Source organism: Calypte anna, chromosome 17 (genome assembly GCF_003957555.1).
Source record: "Calypte anna isolate BGI_N300 chromosome 17, bCalAnn1_v1.p, whole genome shotgun sequence".
NCBI lineage: Eukaryota > Metazoa > Chordata > Aves > Apodiformes > Trochilidae > Calypte > Calypte anna.
The window spans coordinates 6,603,618-6,623,740 of NC_044262.1; the positions used below are offsets into that span (position 1 = coordinate 6,603,618).

Below are 20,123 nucleotides of genomic sequence, written 5' to 3' on the forward strand. Positions count from 1 at the left end.
TTCAGGTGGACTGTGCATGGGCTCAGATTTACCTCCCTCAGCACCATCACCACAGCAGCAGGGTCCCACTGCCAGTCTGGGCTCTCATCCCGTGGGGTCATGGTGCAGGGACCCACCACCAAGACCAGCACCACGAGCACCAAGTCACCACACTGCAACGGGCATGGCATGCCAAAATCCTGCTACTCACCAGACCGTCACTGGGCTTTTTTTTTTTTTTTAATTGTTTTCAAAACAGATTTCATGTGATCCCAAAATGAGACCATGATTGTAAATTAAAGTGTAATTAGCCTTTATGCTTTTATATTCATTAACTCTTCTCTGTTAATGATGCAGAGGCTGGAGCACAAACCCAGCATTATGAAACCACATCCAGGAAATAAAATAGTGATTTAGATAATGACCAGAATGTATTGCTACTTACACATAATTAAACAAATGCTCAATTTACACTTGGAAACATGAATGAATGTTGATTAACCCCAGCCCAATGACTGTGCTGGCAATGTGGTTAAGTGGTGGTGGTGCTGGCAGTGGTGGGCAGTACACCCACCACCCACAACACAGCTGCCCAGCCCAGGTGCTGCCAATGCCACCGAACCCGGCCCGGCTCCACGGCCATGCTGCGGCCCTGCGGGATGGTGCCAAGGCCACCCACCCACAGCAGCGATGTCCCCATTGCCACACAGGTGACCCAGGTGCTGCCATGATCACCAGGTCATTGCCTCAAGGCAGCAGAGACAGCGGGGCAGGAGGGGGCTCCGGGGGGCTGAGGCGGCAGAGCCCCGCACCCAGCAGCCGGTACCGGCGGGGAGCACCATGGGCCGTGCGCCGGGGTCTGCCCGCTGCTCCTGCGCAGGCTTTGTCTCCCTCCTGCCCTCCGAATGTGCCGGTTACCATGGAGACACGGGCTGGTTAGCGAGGAGGAGTCTAAACCACGTCCCTTGCACGGGGGGCCGGGATTTTCTGCGCCAGATCCGCAGGCAGAGCCCGGGCAGCGGGACAGGTGCCCGGCCCCAGGCTCCTGCTCAGCACAAGACAGGGGGTCCCACCTGCCACCAACTCGTCCTCAGAAAAGGTGTTACCGCTCCTGGAACCAGAGCCTCAGCGCGGCAGGACCGGGGGGGTGGTGTGGGTGCTGACTTGCCCCACTCCCCCTTTAGGACCCCAGCCTGGGGCTGCCCGTGCAGCATGGAGAGCACAGGGAGCGGTGTCTGGCAGCACCCCGCTCTCCACACCCCAAATCGGGGTCTGTCCCGACACCCCCAGGCAGGGAGAGGACAGACAAGAGGACGGTGCTGGGCTGGAGGGTGGAGACCCCTGCTCCCAGGGACTCCCCGTTCATGGATCGTTGACTGAACAGGCCATAATGGCTCCATCTATCGGGGTCAATACGGGCGCCTTTGACACATGATAGACAATAATTGCTCCTGCTTAGAGACTTTTTAGTTCATGGATCATTGACCTGATGGGCTGTAACAGCTCCGAAGGAGGCTGCACACCCCTGTGCTTAAATGAACGCCCTGAGGAAAGCCGCAGCATAGAGCACACCGAACGTGCCCGCCCCACAAACACGGTCCCAGACAGCTCACCAAAAGCCCCGGGGCCTCTGGAAGCTCCCCAGTTAGTGTGGCCTCGGAGAAGGGGCCAGGAGAGGAGCCCAGGAGGAAAGGCCAGCACAGCCCAGCATCCCCGGAGTGCTGGGGGACAGGAGCAGGGTGCAGGGGGACAGGCTCACCTCCTGAGGGCTGCAGGCTGGAGCTCCCCTCTCCGACAGCAACTTCCAGGTATATGATTTAATGAAAGGCACAATAAGAAGTGAAACAATTAGAATTTCTGCCTCATTATCATGGTAATCTTATCAGTCGGATAATGAGGTATTAATGGAGATTTAATGTGCCTCTCATAACAGAATCCCTTGGAGAAAACACATAAGGAAATTGCTGTAAATCCACTTAATGATGGAAAGGTCCCCAAACACCATATTCCAGAGGATGAAAAATGCTGGATGCAAATGAGAGAGAATCAAGGTCAATAACATTGCGGGGACTGAGCTCATGGCAGCACCACACCACCTCCACCGAGATCCTACTGTTGTCACACGTGTGAAAAAAGGTCTGAGGATCCAACAGGGCACAGATGCTAACGGGGAACTGGGCAAAGTTAGTGGTAAGTTGCTCACACTTGCAATGCCACATCCAGCACAACTGTGGATCACACTGGAACAAGGCAGAAACATGAAAACCAGGCGGTTAAACTGCTCTCCTTTTAATCAGTTTTTACAGAATAATACATTAGTAATCACGTTAGAGACAAGATGGGTTTCCTGTATACAAGATTGTGCAAGCTCATTAATTTAAATTTATAAAGGCTTTACCAGTTTCAAAGAGGAGAGGCAGTACAAAGCTTTTAAATGGAGGTAAAGCACAATTAAAAGGTACAGAACACACACTACTAACTCAGCTGAGATTAACCCTCAAGTAGTACAGGTCCAACCAAGTCCCAGCTGTTTTCCAAACAGGAGTGTTCTTCTCCCTCCTTACCCACTGCTTCCCTTCTGCTCCAGCTCTCCATCCCCTGCCAGCCAAAGGCTGCATGGCAGCACAGACACACCAGTTACCTTCCTGCAAACACAAGTTTCATTTGCCCAAAGCTTTACTGCTTTACTTCTCCCCCCGGCCTGCTCCAGCCCTTTCTTCCACACACCACTCAGCATCAGCCTGGCAGTCCTCAAACTTGTCTGAGAATTTGGCTTCACAGAACAATGATGTTTTCAAACCAATGCTGTGCTCACCAGAAACCTACCTACAGGAAACAGGATCATGTTCGTGGCTTTTTTTTCCTAAAATTTATGGCAGTTACATTCAGCATTTGGTAGTAAAAGGTCTTTAAAACAAAAACTTTTAAACTCAAATACTTAATAGACCATACATGTTCCAATTAATTTTAAGAGGTTTTTAAAAAGCTTTAAAGAAAAGTCTCATTTAGTTAGAAGCAAATAAAAAACCCAAAAAACCTCCAAGGGATGAATAATTCTTTCTTTACACTGCTCTACCCAAAAAAAGAAAATACCACCTCAGTAGTACCAAGAGGCATAGCCATGCCAGCACAGAACTTGGCAGCTCCTGCAGACATGCCAACAACTAGCACTGAACTCAACAACCAAGCCTTAAATCCATGACCACAAACAGCTACCAACAATGTCTTCCTGCTCCCCTTGCCCTAAAATGTCCCATTCATCCTTCAGTGACTGAAATAATTTAATTAACAGAAAGCACCAAGATGACAGCAACAGGTACAAGCTTGGCTGGTGCCATTTGGCAACAGTTCTGTTACTTTTGGTCCTTTTCACTTTTACTATTGCACACCAAAACCTAACAATGTCACTTTCTATACATGTAATTTATAATTTTAAAACAGAACAGTACGGGACACCAGGGGAAATAGTAAGAGAACATTACAGGAAGGTTTTTAATTCTTTGGAAAGCCTAATTCTCTAACTATACCTATCAAGACTATATAAAGGACTTTCAGAGTAGGTTGAAAAAAAGCAGCAAAGGACCATCTTGCTATGGAGACTCAGCTCACCTGGGGCTCACTGAAACACTTACTGGTTTATAAAATAACTAAATAACTTTAAAAAGACTCCAGTTCTTTTATCTATTTTTTCTATGCAGAAAAGCAAAGTGACACGAATTGTGAAGGAAATGGTTCTTGCCCTCTTTATAAGGGAGAGTAAATCTGAAAACCCTGATCCACTCCTGCTCACTAAAGCTGCAAGCAGAAGCAACAGGCAGAGTAACCACCAACCACAGTGTCTTTGTGCCACCTCTATGGATTGTACAAATACTCTCCCTGACTGAAACCCAAATGCAGGACTAAAAAGAACTTTCATATATCGGCCTTCACACCTCAGATATTCAAGTAATAATTAAGTATTACAGGACACTTCAATATAAATAAATTTATATTGCTTTTAGATATAATCTGGCCATCTCCTCAAGGGCATATTTGTGCTTCACTGCTGAATGTTATTGGTCAGGGCTGTGCTTGCAATATTGTTACGTGTTCAGCACCAAAACCCCATCAAGGCTAAATAACTGGAATATTGCAATGCTACACAGACTGAGTTACCACAGTAAGGCAGATCAGAAGAATTCTGTTTCTACTGAGTATTGCTCCTCTACACAATCAAGTCTCTAATAGAGGAGAAAGACCATAAATAAAAGAAAAAAGTTACCATCACAACCTCTCACCTATGACCACTTTGGCAAAAAGCTACACTGAATTATATATTAGAGTCTTAGAAAAGTTTAATTATGCCTTGACAAGTAGCACAGCCAAATCAAGCACTTGATACTTGACATCAATTGCTCTAATTTCAGTTAACCAAATGGTTATCCCAAGTACTAGCTGCTTACAGGCTTTAATCTTCAAAATGCACACACACAAAATTAATACTATTTTGAAAAGAATGTGAGAAAGGTTTTGTTTCTTTACTGCTCAGACACCAATTCTTAACACATCCCTCTGTCAGAAGTGCAATGAACACTCTGGGAAAAGCAAGAAATAATACTGACATGAAAGAGCTAAATGCTCACTGTCCTTTTTCAATGTAATTCTAGCTAAAAAAGAACAGTGAGTACTTACATACAGGTAACAACCACTGACCATCCCTCAGACCATTTCATTCATGAAAAATCCATGTGGTGTTGTGCATAAAAAAATTATAAATTGGTAATTGCCAGTTTAAAGGGAAAGGTGGGGTGAGAAATATATAAAACACCCTCAACTGAAGTAATGATATGTTTCATAAAGAACAGTGTTATATTTTAAAATATTTTATATGAACAGTAAAACCTGCACTGCTGCATAGCAGACAACACGAAGAACATTTAGTAAAAACATTCACTGGAACCCCTGGCATATGTATTTAATGTCACTAATCAAAATATATATTACAGTCCAAGGTTCTGTTAAGGATCTCTGTTTGGGGTTTGTACAGTATACACAATAGTTCAGAAAAAAATATTACAGTAAGGTATTTTTTTATATTAGACTTCTCTATTGTAACTTACAGTCCCTCTCCTCTATATATCCAAACCTTTCTAACACCCTAGTGCCCTAGTCAAAAGTGTTCAGCTATCTAATAAGGTCTGTCTATTATAAATTCCAGTTTTAGAAATTTCAGTAATCTTAATTATATTTTAATAAATAGTTCAGTTTGCCCTTTTTAAATCTTATTCTTTCAAGGAAGTCCTTTAGTTACCAAAACACAGTGTCACACCCTGTTTAAAGGTCAGAGAGGCTTTTGCTTTTTTATTCAAAGGGTTGTGAGTCCAAAGACAATTGCAATGCATTAAATATAGTTATATAATATTTACACTGTCCTCTCAGATTTTAAATTTAGGTGAAAGATAACTGATAACTAATGTCAGTTACTACAAACCTTCAGTGTGGCTGGTGTCTTATTAATAAAAGGTGTATTAAGCTAGAAAGTATACTAAGTAGTTGCCCTGATTCTTCTTGTTTCAGTTTCCTGTTAGGAATTAAATGAAGAATTCACATGAGAAAGAATTCAGAAAGTGGGATGGTGGAAAAAGTGTGAAGAATTTTCTGCATGTTTTGAGATTCCAAAATACCTGAAAACTGTGGTCCCTTTTGCAGTGCCAGTATCTATAGGGGAGAAAAATGCAACCAAAAGAGAAAAGGAAAAATCTGTTAAATTAATTTGATTAGTAAAGGTGTGTTTTAAAATGCCTCAATTCTGTACAGTATTATACAAAGAAAGTCTCTTCAGCTTTTGCAGCTGTTGTACATTCTTTTATACTCTTCTTCTGCTAACAGTCTGCCCACACACGTGCTGTTTGAGTTACTTTCGATCATCAATTGTTTTAATGAATTCAACTGCTGCTGTGAACTGCATCCACCAGTAGGATTCTTCTCCAGATAAACAGTTGGCATAGAAACTACTAATGTACTGAACCGTGGACAGCAAGCAAGGTGGATTTGCCTAGGGTTAAAGAAGAAAGAGATGCTCACAGCTTGTTTGCAAAGCCAAACATCAGACATTACAAAGATAGACATCAGAAATACCATTATACTTGGGTAATGATCCTCACACATCCATAACACAGGACTGTGGCACTTATCTGTAGGGTGGTGACTGTTACCCATTTCACACACTCAGAGTGTATCTGACTTGTTGAAAGAAGCATTTTTCCAATAAGGAAAAATGATCAGCAGCAGGTTAAGAGAAAGAACAGTAAACACTGGCAAACTCTGTAAAAGCCACTGAGGATCTCAACAGGTGGAAAGGCCTGTTGTGTTAGCACCTGAGACATGACAGACCATTCTCTAAACACTCATATGTCAAAAAAAAATCAGCAACACAATGAAAGTCAGCCCTAAGGTGGATCTTGTACCTGAAGGAGGACAGCATTAAGCAGGCACAGATGCTGCTGGACACAACTCAGAAAAAGCCCACTCCACACAATGCCTGCACCCCTCCTGCCTCAGTTCCAAATGCAAAGTTTGCTTGGATTCAAAAATCTTAACTGTGACCATATTTCCAATATTTCTGTTTAAACTTGCTGAATTAGATCTGGTTTGGAGTCGAGCATACTACCAGTTACCCAAATGTGTTATTTTTCTTCCCAAAATTTGCCTGTTTATCACAAGAATTATCTGTTATTTGTGATCTTTGTGAAAAAACTCACCTTTATGAGGACAAAGACTAGAACAGGAACAAAATCATCTGCCCCAGGTACTGAATCTTCATTTGCCAGGCTAAGCAGGTTCATGATGGTTGAACACATCCGCAGGATACACTGCACTTTGTCTCGGGGGGTTTTGTAGGCGCTTATTGTGCGGATTTCAGACTGTGCAGATGGCCATGGTGCCTCCCGGAGATAAACCTAGGGAAAAAAATCAACACACTGCCAGTTAGTGTTTCTCCAGCTTGCTACTGTGCATCACAGAGGACATGAAGTGCCAGAGACATGCAGCAGGAGCCATGGCCCAAAGAAGTGGGAAGCTTTAAGTCAAGATGGTTACGTTACACTCACAATGAAGGTGGTTTCCTGCTGCGTTCATGTAAAAAAACTACAAGGTACTGCAGTGTAGCATTAGTTCTTAAATCTTACTGTCCCAGCAGTCAAAAATCAGAAAAAAATATACTTGGAAAGATCAGTCAGTGAAAGATACCAAGGCATGGGTAGGGTGTTTTTTTCCTGCAGGATATTTCATCTGCCACACACAGAAAAGCAGCACAACCAGGGAAAATAGAACAACCCTCTCCCCATCCCAAACACAACCAAAACCCTGAGACACAAACAAAAGTAAGGAAAGGAGACGCTGTTACCTCGGGTATCTGAAGTGCTTTATGGTTTGCAGTCACTACTTTAGACAACCTCTGTATGTGCTCATGAAGGACCCTGAAACCAAACAAAAACCAAGCGTGAAAAGTGAGCAGCAGCCAGCAGTCCCCTGGGGTTTCCCACTAGTTGTAAGTTTGACACTACAAGAGAGATCTTCAGGAATTCAGAGTCATGATGGTCCCATGGCTAATGAACACCAGGTCAGTAAGAGACACAGAGGATTTTGCCACACAATCCAATCCAACCACACAACAGCAGAGCATTCAAACTGCACATGTCCTTAACCACAAAAACCCCAAAGGCATGGAAAATAATATATCAAAACAGAAAATAGACAGACTGAGCCTTGAAGCAGATTTTGATCATTCTCTCAGCATACACACTTACAGATCTGGTAGTCTGTATCCCAAGTCATTATATTTAAAATTTTGTTCTGTTCTAGCAGTTTGCTGCAAACAAACTTTCACACATGATGCTAAAGCACCTCCTTGTTCTTAAAGAAAACGTTCTGAAAGAAAAAAGTTTTTATGGCACAGCTGACTCAGTCAAGCTTTTCACATGAAGACTGAACGGCTTCCACCTGCATGAACAAGAACAGAGGAAACAGGTACTTCAAAATTACATGAACTTACTGGTCACGCAAAATGTCTCCATCCTGATTAGGGTAGAATGCAAGCTTGAAAATACGATTCATGACACTGCGTTCTATAGCTAATTGTGCATCCTGAAGCTGTTCTTCACTGGCATTCTGCCAGATGGCATCCTGAGCCATAGCCCCATATAAGAACTGAAGAAAATCCTCAACTTGGGCTGTTTTATCATCTGCTGCTGTGAGTTTCTGGAAATCTGATAAAAAGTAAAAAGAGAGAGAACACTCAGTTCAGTAAAAAATACCACTTCTGATAATGTTTTTCTGGAAAGAAGAGCCCAGGATCTACTTCAAACTTTCTGCCAGGCAGCACTGAGGCTGTTTAGCCCACACCCTGATATCGGAAATACAAGAAGGAACGCTTGAAATAAATGGAGGAACTTGAGGAAAAGCATATAGAACATTTAGCAAAGCATATGGTCAAAATACTGTACTTGACACAGTGCTGATCACTTCCTCTGCAGTACCAGTTCTTACGCCTCCTGCCAGCCACCCACAGAAGTGACACCCAGAACAATTGCTACAAGAGGCCCTGCTAGAAACAGCACATATGAAGCTGTCAGATGCTCAAATGGGGGAAAATGGGGAAAAACAGTATGGAAATGTAGGTGTACTATTTCCTACGCCTACCTATGCATAGTTGCAACGTTCATGTTTATCAAAAGAACACAGAATGAGTGATGCAGCCATGTTAATGCAGCATGACCAAATCACTGGGCATTCCTCAGCTTCATACTTACAGTGCTCAGCACCAGAGGACAACTGCCACTTACATATGCCAGCAGCCTCAAACACCAGAGCTGTCAATTTCTCTCTCAGATCACCTAGAAATAGCTGTCTGCTTTCTGCAATGAATGGGCTTTAACTCCTTCCTGGGTCACTGAATCTCATTACCAGATCTTTAGTCCCAGCAGATTAAATTCTCATCTTAATCCCAGCCTATTCAGGCACATTCAATATGCAGCACTGAATGCTCCAGAAGCAAGAACCAACTCCAAATTTCTAATGTATTTCTTTAGGTCAGGTATGTGCACACAGAACACAGAAATAGTTGTTTTAAGAAAGCTGTCTTCCTGGTGCTGATAACCTTATGTTATGATAATTTTCAATTTTTGATTCAATGGATTCATACTACTGCTGTTCCCCACATCTTCCAAGGTGAAACCACAAGTTTTGTACTGAGGACTGACTTGCAAATTGCTATTAATCAGTAGATCTGAAATAATTACTAGTATTCATGCTTCTTCCATGGGGCACATGCTATATGATATGATTTAGCATAACTTTTTATGCCAAGTGAAGTCAAATTACCTTAATTAAGACCATGAAAAATGCAGTTACTACAGCTTAGCTGCCACAACATACTGTTACAACACAGTCACAGAAATGAGAACTGTTTTAGGGGTCTGATCCTCAGCATCAGAAATTGTATTTTAAAGCATTAACCCGAGTCAGCATCTAAATATGGAGTAAAGGAACATAAACACTTCACAGTCCACAATAATCTTACCTTGAATAAACTCCCTTATTTTCTTTTCTTTGCTCTCTAGCAGTAACCTCACACATACTGTAGTGAAGTATCTGTTGGCCACTTCTTTATCCCTCAGAACCCTTTGCAGCAGCCTTTCCAAGTGTGCTTGTGTTGTCTGCAGGCCTTGGCGACACCGAGTTAAATAAGCAATGTATGGGGCTCTTTTCCTAAAACAAAGAGTGCTCTGCATCAGATTCACAATCAAGACAGAGGCCTATCACTTCATAAACTGTTAAGTTGTATTGTGAGAGGAATATTCAACCTGTAGGTTTTAAAGCACAGATAACACCTGAATTAGGAAGTTCTGCCTTACACAGATTTCTCTGAGTTCACAGTACAATTTAAACCAAAAAGGATCTTTCCACTCTGCTAGTGAACAAATGTGCATGAATGGAAACCCAGTAATGACAAGATACTGAACTACCTACCTATAGTCCTCTGCAATAGATGCCAGCAGCTTTCGACAGGTCCTGTTATCAAAGCGGCTCACACACCGCATTGTCTCTTGCAGCTGGGCCATCAAGTTCTTGTCTTGGAGGTTAATAGCTTCAGCTAACTGAACTTTCAAGAAGCACACAATTTCATTATCTAGTGAAGAACAGAGGAAAATTATTGAGGAAAAGAAATGCAGACATGATGGAAATAAAACTTTTTGAATATGGGAACACCTAACAGTTTAAAACAAAACTCCCATACACCAGGCAATAAATGATATTTTCAGAATAATTTAAGAAGTCTTTTGAATTTTCCAGATATCAAGGGATAATTTTTCCTATCAATGTCCTATTTAGTATTTAGAACCATTCTGAAATGTGAAGAGGTCCAGGTAATGTAACAAATCCACCTGGCTGCAAATAAACCCAGAATGGATGGAAGGAGGCAAACACAAGACATATACACTAAGTCATTGTAAAGACTTAGTAAATCATTCAAGTTACTCTCTTAGTGCTGCAGCACAATTCCCAACAGCACTTGTATTTTGGGAGCCTATTCTACAGCTTCAGGCTCCGTCTGCACTCGAGATACTTCATTACAAAAACATTAGACTAGATTTAGTTGTCAGGTTTGTTCATGGAGTAAGGAAGAAAACATTTGGGGGGTAAAAGGTGGCCTGTGCCTTCTGCACCTCTGCCAAACAAGTAACCATAAATGGTGCAGTACAAGTGCCATGAGATGGGGGGAAAAGAAGTGACACACAGAATACAAAATACCTGCAGGTGTAAACAGCATTTACCTTCAGGGTCAGTGTGATCTGGTAGACCATTCCTTGTTGAATGTGTCAACATTGGGAAGGCAACAGAATCTGCTGAACAAAGGGCCAGTCTCAGTTTCTTCTTTGCATCCCTTAAAGAGGAAACATGGTCTTAACAAAGTTGTTGCAAAGTTTGCTTCTTCAATAAGCAGTCTTTACTTTTTTTTAAAACATAATTTTAATACACCAATGTTTTCAAGACTTTAGAATATGAACTCCTTTGCTAGAGCACCTAGACCACTTTCAAAAGAATTTTCCAAAACACAGAACTGCTCTATCCTCTCAGATTACAATATCTTCCTTGATCAGTGGAAATATGACAGTATGAGATGCTTAAAACTAAAAGCATGTAAAAATTTACAATTGATCCATATTAAGATTTTTGTGGGAATCAACCATATGGCTTAATTTTTAAATTCTACTTTGTGGGCAAGGTTAAACCTGCAAAAGTATTTACCTATAGGAGAAAGCAGAACTTTGTGGCTGTGCTACTTGACTTGCAGAGTCCGGGAGATCATCTGCAGACATATTTTGCAAAGCCTCATCACGTGGAGAGTCATGCATGCTCTCACCATCCCCAATAGCCTCTACAGAAATGAAGAAAATATCATTGTACTTTAGGAGAGGAGTAAGAGAAAAAAATAGACTAATAGTCTGTATTTTTCTGTTATTCTAATGTCAGGGGGGAATGGAGACAGCAAATAAAACATCTTGTTCTGAATAAGTGAAAAAAAATATAATCAAAAGATCACTATGAAGAATTGAATTTGGAAAGATATGTACTTCTTCAGTATCAATTAAAAAAATAAAACAAAAAAATGGTAGGAGAGGTGCTATTAACAATCACCTGTGTCAAGAGCAGTATGAAGGAGCTGTCTTTGGGAATACTGATATAACCCCCAGCCTCTGAGGGACTTCCCACAGATTATTTGTCAAAATGTTCCTGGCTTAGAGCTCACATTGTTAAGCTGTTAGTAATAACACTGGTCCAGAATACTGAAGTATTTTTATCTTTAAGGGGGGAGAAAATATGTTGGTGCTTATTTTTAATGCCAGGTTCTTACCTGCACTGTCATAGTTTGCTATGGATCCTTCACTAGGGCTGGTTCTCTTAATTGCATTCCTGTATTTGTCCAGAATGTCCTCTGCAGCTTGTGCCTGTGCACTGAGCCTTGGGCTGGGATCATCTGCAAAGACCATGACACCCAACACAAATTAATCTTGTACTGTGCCACCTGAGAGCTACTACAAAAATTATCTACATATTTGGACTCTGTTTTTAGACACATTAAGCAAATAGCTGCTTGTATTCCATGTAGACACAATTTGAATATAAAGTCTGAGGTAAAAGCAGAAAAGAAAAAAAGTACAATGAAAGTGAACAAATAATGCCAGATTCTTAGCATATTATGGAGTGTACACAATGGTTCTTGTATATTTGAATACTTCCAGAAATTATTAGGCAAACAGAACACTAAACACCCACGTTCAAATCATATTTAATAAGTAATTATTACAGGAATGTGTCTGCTCTCATCCCTATAGCTCAGCTATGATAAGGACATAAGCTTTATAATGAGAACAAAAGAAAAAAAAAACTGAAGCCTTGAGTCAAGAATCCAATACTTACATACTGACAGAAACATGACAATTTAAAAGCAGCTTCAAGGCAAGAAGTCTTTATTCTCTTTCTTATTCAGAAAGCCATTTGTGAACATGAACTACAATAGCACATACCCATCTGTAAATAGATATCTGGTGGGCACTCTCAACTCTAGAGGGCAGGTTATGAGAGAAAACTACTATGATGATGGTATTCACATACCTTGAAGTGTTGCATATCTGTCAGGAACCATGTCATCTTTGTCTTTTTCTTGTTTTTCTTTCTTTCTAAATGGAATAGGAGCTGAAAATAAAAGGTTACCTTATCAAAGACTATTCTGAGATAATTGCCTGAGTGAAGAAACTTCAAGAAAGTGACTAATGCAGAAGTTTATCATCAAATAAATTTCAAAAAAAGTATAAGCCCATCTATAAAGTGCACCACACCTCTGTCATTGTACATAGTAAGTTCTACCTTTATCAGGCAGGCTGCTGTCAGCCTGGCAGAACAGTTTTGCCTTCTAGGATGTTCTTGGCAACTACCAGCCAAACAAGTCAGGTAGCTTCCCATTTTTATTTACATATTTATTTATACTCTAGCTTAGCCAATAGTTCTAACTCCAGTATTGGTCATAACACCAGAATCTTTTCTGCCAACTCATTCATACTCCCAAGCTCAGGGGGAAGATGCAAAAATTGCACCCTGTGAAACAGAAAAGCAAACAAAGTGGTATTAAAATACTGTAATGTTATCTGAAGTCACACAGACACTGTAGGGAATATGTTGGCTTTTTTGCTAGCTGAAAGTCTGTTTTTAAAGAAGGCAGGAATATCCAATATTGCACACATTGCTCTATTCCCAGTCATCATCATTCACAGCAGGAAAGCCAAACATCACCTTGAACAAGCTTTACTTTGTAAATAGCCAGTCTAGTGTCCAGTTATGCTGTATTACAAGAGATTTCCTAAGTTATCAGTATCCTTGAACTAGCATGCTACCATCTGCAGAGAATGAAGACTGGTTCTCAGTGAAGTTGCAATGAAGTTAACACCACACCTCTACGAAACAACTGGCCTCACATCAGGATTCCAAGGTTACCCAGTGGTTAAGGTAACACAACACCAAACCAATTCCTTTCAGCTTGCTCACCTCTTCATAGCTACTGCATACTTTGTATTTCAGGAATTCTCTCTTTACTGCAACACTTGCAATTTTATAAACAAGAATCCTTTATGTCTCAAAATCAAACAGGACAGCTATTACTCTGCAACAAGCCTACACCAGTCCAGTCAGCTTTTCAAAGTGAAACTGTGAAAACTCTCCATCCATGAAGTGACTGAAAATACAACACAGGCTGTGTGCACTCTTAACTGCAGTACCAAAAGCAGAAGGACATGATCCTACCTTTGGGCATGGCAGACACAAAACGTTTCCTCCACCAGGGTTTGTTTCTGTCAGACTTCTCATCATCACTGTCTTTTCGTTCTTCAATCTGTAGAAGGGCAGAGTTTACATTTCAGCATTTGCTGTATCAATTGCAAAGACAAAATTTCTCCTCAACATCAGGTTATGCTACATCAGCTCTACAAACAGAACTAAAGCACAGAAAGCCATAGTAGATTAAGTCAGAAATATCCCTCCTGAAAAGGACAGCCCATAAATACAAAATCAAAGACATGAAGAAACTTAGATTTCACTGGTTTATTTTTTTAAAGAAATTTACTTTTCAGGATGCTGCAGCATTTTACAATTAAACACTACAACAAATCTATTTCTGAAGTCCCACCAAATCACAAAGTTCATCCATTAAATCCAAGAGAAGCCAGATTCACTTAAGCCACTTTGAACATCCGTAGCTTTACCTTGCAAAACATTAATGGCCAACATTTAAAAAGTAACAGAAGTGCATTGTAATTCCTTGGCTAAGCATATTTAATACCAGCTTTCTGGCATTAGGTGCATAATTAAAGTGAACATGCCAGGAAAAAAAACCACCAAAACCAAACAACAAAAAACCCCAGAAGCCTTACCTCTCCCCTAGAGGAATCTTTACTGGGAGATGAAGATGAGGACTGAGATGCAGCTACCAGAACAGCTGCTCCAGTGTTGGTGGCTGGCACAGGAAGCTCCCTCTCCTCATTTCCAGGACGTCTGTTCCAGCCAGGATCACTCATGGGTCTCCGAACTGAGGACACTATATCTGAGCTCCTGCTGCGGACCAGCCTCTCTGGGTAAGAGTGTCTCTGCTTGAATGCTTCCAAATCAGTTGGAATTAAACTGTGAGACCCAAAGTTTGGTAATCGGGCCTCATTACCTCCCATAGCTCCTTCCAAGATGGGTGGATCTGGTGGTGGATGAGAGGGTCTTGCATAGTGTACTTTAGGCCTTACTACAGCTGATACACCTGTGGGCATAAGCAGAAGAGAAGATGCACACATTTCTTTTAAGATTCTTCCAAATTAGCTGGTACTAACATAGAAGCACTGAAAATGGCTATTTTTTAAAAAATAGCTTATTCTTTACAACTCACCCTCACTCGATGACAGAGGGTCAAACAATGCAAGCAATGAATCTGTCTGAGAAGGAGGAGATGTCAACTGACTGGCTCCTGAAACAGGGCAGGGAGAAAAAGTTAGTGCTGTATCAAGAACTATCTACCATATAAGTGACATTGGGAAAACAGCCCTCAGCAACCTAACATTAAAAAACTTATATTGCAAAATATTTTAAAAGATATTTGCACAGGGAAAGATCTCTGCGGTGTACTGAAATGACCACAGAAAGTGGGGAAGTCTTGAGGAGCAGCCAAATTCCAAAATTCAAGAAGCCAGTCAGTGTAAACAAACTGAATCACGGAAAGGGCATCTTAGATCCAGCACTCAAGCTCTAGTACTATGAAGTACTGTAGTCTCTTAAACAAATACAGTGCTAGCAAATAAGGAAAATGTTACGTTTAGCCACCAGAAGTCTCAAATTGGGAGAAACTGTAAAATTTAAGGATTCTATAAATGTCATTTTAATCAAGACCTCAGTTATAAGAGACTTGCTTACAGGTAAGTAACTTACCATGAGCTGTTTCATCCATGTCAGGACTTGTCACAGAATCTTTTCCACCAAAGTCAGAGCTACATTCAGACCTGAGATCCTCAATCTTATTAGGAATATCTTCAGATGTTGCACTGATACCTTACACATAACAAAAGAAGCATCTGTAACAGTCTTTCAAAAAAGAAAAAAAAAAAAAAAGGAAGCAAAATCCTGAAGCTGCTAAAATGTTTGGGCAACACTACAGTAATCCACATCCTAACTCACAGTAGCACCTAGAGACATTATGAATTTCTATACTCCTAAAATAACATCTAATTTCAACTGTTCTACCATAGCCATGAATACACTTTGACAATGGAGATTAAAAAGATGCTCTCTGCTAAGTATTTAGCAGAAAACTAAGAACTGAAGTTTTTTTACTTAAAGTAAAAAAAAAAAAAAAAAAAGCTGTGATAATAAACTAAATGCAGAAAAGTCAGGAGTTTCACTTCAAATCAATACTCCACTGCTAATCATTGCTATTGTAGCACAGAGTACTTGATGCTCTGCTGTCTTCTATTTCTTTTGCAACCTGAACTGAATTAGTGCTTTGAAAAATCCAAAATGAGTGCAAAATTCCTTTTACGAGTGAAATTATGTGTAAGTAAAACAAGCCCATCAAAGCAGATGCTGATCATGTTCTAACAGAGCAGTTTGTTCTCAGAGACAATGAAACCCACCTGATACAACACTGAGACCTGGTGTGCTGGGTCGGGAACTGACCTCCCTTACATCTGTGTCATCAGATGTGCTACCCAGCCCGGAACAGCTTTCCAGCTCCTGCAGTCTTTCCTCCTGTTTTAAGTCTGGGGCCTCTACAAATGGGAGACATTGGAGAGTAGAGACAAAAAGTATCATTTCTCAATGCCATCCTCCCTTAACATTAACAGACAGAGGGGAGGGGGTATGTGTTGATTTAATACATTAAGTTCTGAGCTAAATCAACCACTAAATCAACCAGGGCTCTGCACAGAGAGCAATGCTCCATCTGCACGGGCATTCTACAAAGTTTTTACTAGTTTAAGTATTGCATTTCTTACAGATAACAGCATACAGTCAAATCTTCACTAACCAAAGTGAACTGTGATCCTAGATAGCCCTACTCTAACATCACAAGGAAAGAAAGCAAACAGAAGTTTGCTTTGCAATCCTTTTTCTCCTTTTTTGGCACTGAAGAATTTCTTAAGCAACAGTAAGTCTATCAGAATGCCTTCCATCTTCTCTCTGCCTAAGAACATTTTCTTCTTTTAATACTGGAAGTACTCACAACCTCTACCTTAATCCTAGGAAAGTAATTTCTTGAAGAAAGAAAGGAAAAGGCAGTTGTTTTGCCTCTGGAAAAGTCTTGATTCGTGCTAAAGATATAAGCAAAACCAGCACGATTCTGACCTGAATCACTTGGCAACACTTCCACACTCCACGCCTCACTTGTGGTTTCTGATATGGTAGAACCTGTGCAGGGATCAAGCAACACGGATCCTGAACCTGGTAAACACAGCAAGCTGCCTAGCATGTTCTCTGCAGCTGCACCTGCAAAAGTAAAGCCGAAGCGTATAGCTAGATATAAGCTTCCTGAGAACAGCTCTAACACCAGAGAGAAAACAGACACGTTTTAAGTGTCCTTAATAAACATGAAAGGTAATGATGAAAAGATGAAAGTGAGCAACGAAATATAATGGAGGTCATGCACACAAAATCTTCCTACAGAGAATCTTCAGTTTAACCAATGAAAACACCTACACAGACAGAAAGACAGACAGGGAGGAGGAGGAGGGCTCTGCAGCTTCGCGACTTGAGAGCAAGCGTGAAGCATTTGAACATACCAGCTGTACCACCCAGTTACCTGCTATTTCTTGCAAACGATCTTCATCAATATTTGGGTCGAAGTCACTGCCCAAGACATCTGTACTCCAAGTTTCACTGACAGTTTCTGATATATCTCTGTCATCAGTCAATCCCATCATATCACGGATTTCAAATTTACGGAGCTTGTCATCAAGATTATCCTGAGTTGTGGCTACGTAGAAATAAGTCCTTATATTTTAAAAAAGCCTTACCCTATTATTTCTGATTGAAAATATGATCAAAAACCCCCCAAAAACAATCCTCTAGTTCCACTCACTAAGTGTTTTAAAGTAAGCATTATTTTACTATTCAAGAGACCCTGCCTGAAAACAAACCAAACTGACCTGTAATCCTCCAAGCCCCATGACCCTATTACCTACAGGGAAAAACTTGCTATCATGCAAAACTTTACTACTGGTTTCCTATAAAAGATTGAAGCCTCAAAATCTCATAAAATTTCCTTTTCCCAACAATGAGCTACAAGAAGTATTTCTAGGGTCAAAAAAACCCAAACCCATAAAGTGATTGCACAAGGAAGTTTTACTTATTTTTGTTCTGAACTAGTCAGTTTTTCAAACTTTTCCACAGAACTCTGTCTTCACCACCTACAGCACCTCAGGCACCTGTATTGAGAAACTGCACCTGCCTTGTTCATGCTCCAGGAGCTGCAGAGCTTCCACACCATTGCTGCCCGAGGGGCCCGCACCAAGCTCCGACACAGACTCCCCTTCCAAATCCAAAGATGACACCGAGTTGGAACGATTTGAAGGACCTGTGAAAACAAATTTTACTGTAAAACTGATGTCAGTAACAGTTCCTAAATATACAGCATTAACAATCAAGGACACAATTAACTAGAAAGACAAAAAGAAATGAAGCAGCAGTAAATTGATGTATACCTGCCCTGCTCTTGTTCCCTACTCTATAGCACTTAACCTGCACTGTGATTGGTACTTTCCATACTAAGAGGCTCATGCTAATTACAATAATATATAAATACAACATTACCAGAAGCAGATGGAATCTCACTGTTACTGTACTAACCTGTAACTAACAAGTCAATAAAGCCTTCCCCATGAATTTGTTTTATTTTGAGAAGAGAGTAAGCAAAAGCTAAATTAGGGAACACAAAAAAATTATTACACAAATTATTACACAAAATAATGCATGCTGAGTAAAGAACTCTTCAACACCACAAATAAACTTTTGTTGCATCTAAGGTTCATATAAAGAAGTTGTCCAGAGTCCAGAAACTATTCTGAGGTAAGTAACAGCTTATTAGAACATGATGAAAAATAAGTCTGAGAAGTCTAAGTTTAGAGCTAGGTTACATTACATAGTACTGCACTTAAAAAAATGAAAAAATCCTCTTTTCTCCTAAATACATTTAAGTGGTTTTCTTCCTAGTTCTCAACACTGAGTTATGCATTTGCAGGTCAAAATTTAGCTCCTGACTTTTTCCTTTGAAGGGCTAAGAGAAAAGACAGGCTCTCAGAGTATAATAACAAGCACAGTCTTCAAAATGGCAAAGATAACATGTTGTATCTAACAGAAGTTCCTTTATAGTCAGGGAAAAAAAAATAAAGGGACAAAACTTCTTCAAGACTTAAGTAGCCCTTCACCTTCAGATATTCCTTCCAGATTATCACTGCAGAGGGAAAAGCGCAAGGTTTTATCAGGTTTACCATGGAGTTTGTTTTCATCAACAGGGACATCTCCTTGTCCGCCATGTGCAAGCTGCATATTTAAGACCTGGAGAGTGGGGCAAAGAAACAAGACTTCCTTAAAATAATCTATTTTTCAGATAATTAAGCAGTAAAGCCCCCCAAAACATTGCACATGTTTTTTGCATTTTTTATCCTTGGTCCTAATGGCACAATCAAATTCCTAATATTCTGTTTGAGTAAGGACAGCTACCTCCAAAGTCAGAGCCTGGAGAGAACATAAGGTAACCAAGATGTGTTCATCAGGCAAGTCCTGATACCAACAGAGCCAACAGCTCCCTCATCACCCCAGCAGAGTAATAAAACATGGAAACTGACTATTGGGAGGCTGCAAACCACCAGGCAAGGCAGCTAAGCTGAAATAAGAAGCAGTGCCATGGCTGGTGAAAGAGAAGGCTGTAAAACCAGTCTGACCCTGAGCAGCACACTTTGAAGGCATTGGTTGCAACAGGGCCACAAGAAGCTGGGCCTGTGTGTTTCCAGTCTGAGCTGCCAAACACATCAGGATCAATGTGGCAGTTCTGCCATTCAGCTGTGCCTCCTGAGGCAAAGGGCAGAGCTCAGGCTCAGAAGCCAAAGGCCAAGTTTTCTCTTAAGCCTCTTCAAAAATCTGTAGGGCTCACTTTTCCCGTGTTTATTTACTGCTTTTTGCACCTTGCAGATATACTGAGTGGGAAAAAATATCTGACTTTTGAAAGCTACAACTGCCAAACTTCAGTAAAATAAAGTAGGGATTCTAATAACTATTCTGGATTTATAACCCAAAACATAGTGTCACTTCACTATTGTGCTATCAGAGAACACAGAGCCTGTATTTACCCAAATATCTGAGACATGACAGATTTTGCACACCTCATTTTCTGACATCATTCCTGGAGTAATCTGTGGACCTGTCCCCAAAGAAATCACCAGCACTTCTTCTGGCTGAACTTCTGGGATAGTCTCCTGGGAGGATCCTTCATGATCACCGTGCTGATCCATCAGAATATTTGATCTACTTCTGCTACGAGTTGCTAAGAAAATAATTTGAAATGTCAACATTAGAAAGCTTTT

General features: G+C 40.8%; 1 protein-coding gene across 15 annotated transcripts in view; it reads right to left on the reverse strand.

The window, feature by feature from the left end:
- Window positions 1–2,252: 2,252 nt before the first annotated feature.
- Window positions 2,253–20,123, reverse strand: part of GAPVD1 (GTPase activating protein and VPS9 domains 1) — a 29,948-nt gene continuing 12,077 nt past the window's right edge. For 13 of the 15 annotated variants that reach the window (XM_030461152.1, XM_030461163.1, XM_030461161.1 and 10 more), the window contains 20 exons: window positions 19,923–20,083; window positions 18,969–19,098; window positions 17,993–18,118; window positions 17,345–17,518; window positions 16,891–17,031; window positions 16,182–16,316; window positions 15,481–15,600; window positions 14,945–15,022; window positions 14,445–14,818; window positions 13,819–13,906; window positions 12,637–12,717; window positions 11,876–11,998; window positions 11,269–11,398; window positions 10,794–10,903; window positions 9,988–10,147; window positions 9,539–9,726; window positions 8,012–8,225; window positions 7,364–7,436; window positions 6,720–6,917; window positions 2,253–6,013 (listed from right to left, as the gene is read on the reverse strand). In XM_030461152.1, the coding sequence (XP_030317012.1) occupies window positions 5,873–6,013; window positions 6,720–6,917; window positions 7,364–7,436; window positions 8,012–8,225; window positions 9,539–9,726; window positions 9,988–10,147; window positions 10,794–10,903; window positions 11,269–11,398; window positions 11,876–11,998; window positions 12,637–12,717; window positions 13,819–13,906; window positions 14,445–14,818; window positions 14,945–15,022; window positions 15,481–15,600; window positions 16,182–16,316; window positions 16,891–17,031; window positions 17,345–17,518; window positions 17,993–18,118; window positions 18,969–19,098; window positions 19,923–20,083 (2,945 nt within the window). In that variant the 3' untranslated portion in view covers window positions 2,253–5,872. The remainder of the gene's footprint in view (window positions 6,014–6,719; window positions 6,918–7,363; window positions 7,437–8,011; window positions 8,226–9,538; window positions 9,727–9,987; window positions 10,148–10,793; window positions 10,904–11,268; window positions 11,399–11,875; window positions 11,999–12,636; window positions 12,718–13,818; window positions 13,907–14,444; window positions 14,819–14,944; window positions 15,023–15,480; window positions 15,601–16,181; window positions 16,317–16,890; window positions 17,032–17,344; window positions 17,519–17,992; window positions 18,119–18,968; window positions 19,099–19,922; window positions 20,084–20,123) is intronic. The other 2 variants (XM_030461153.1, XM_030461154.1) reach the window with 2 other exon arrangements.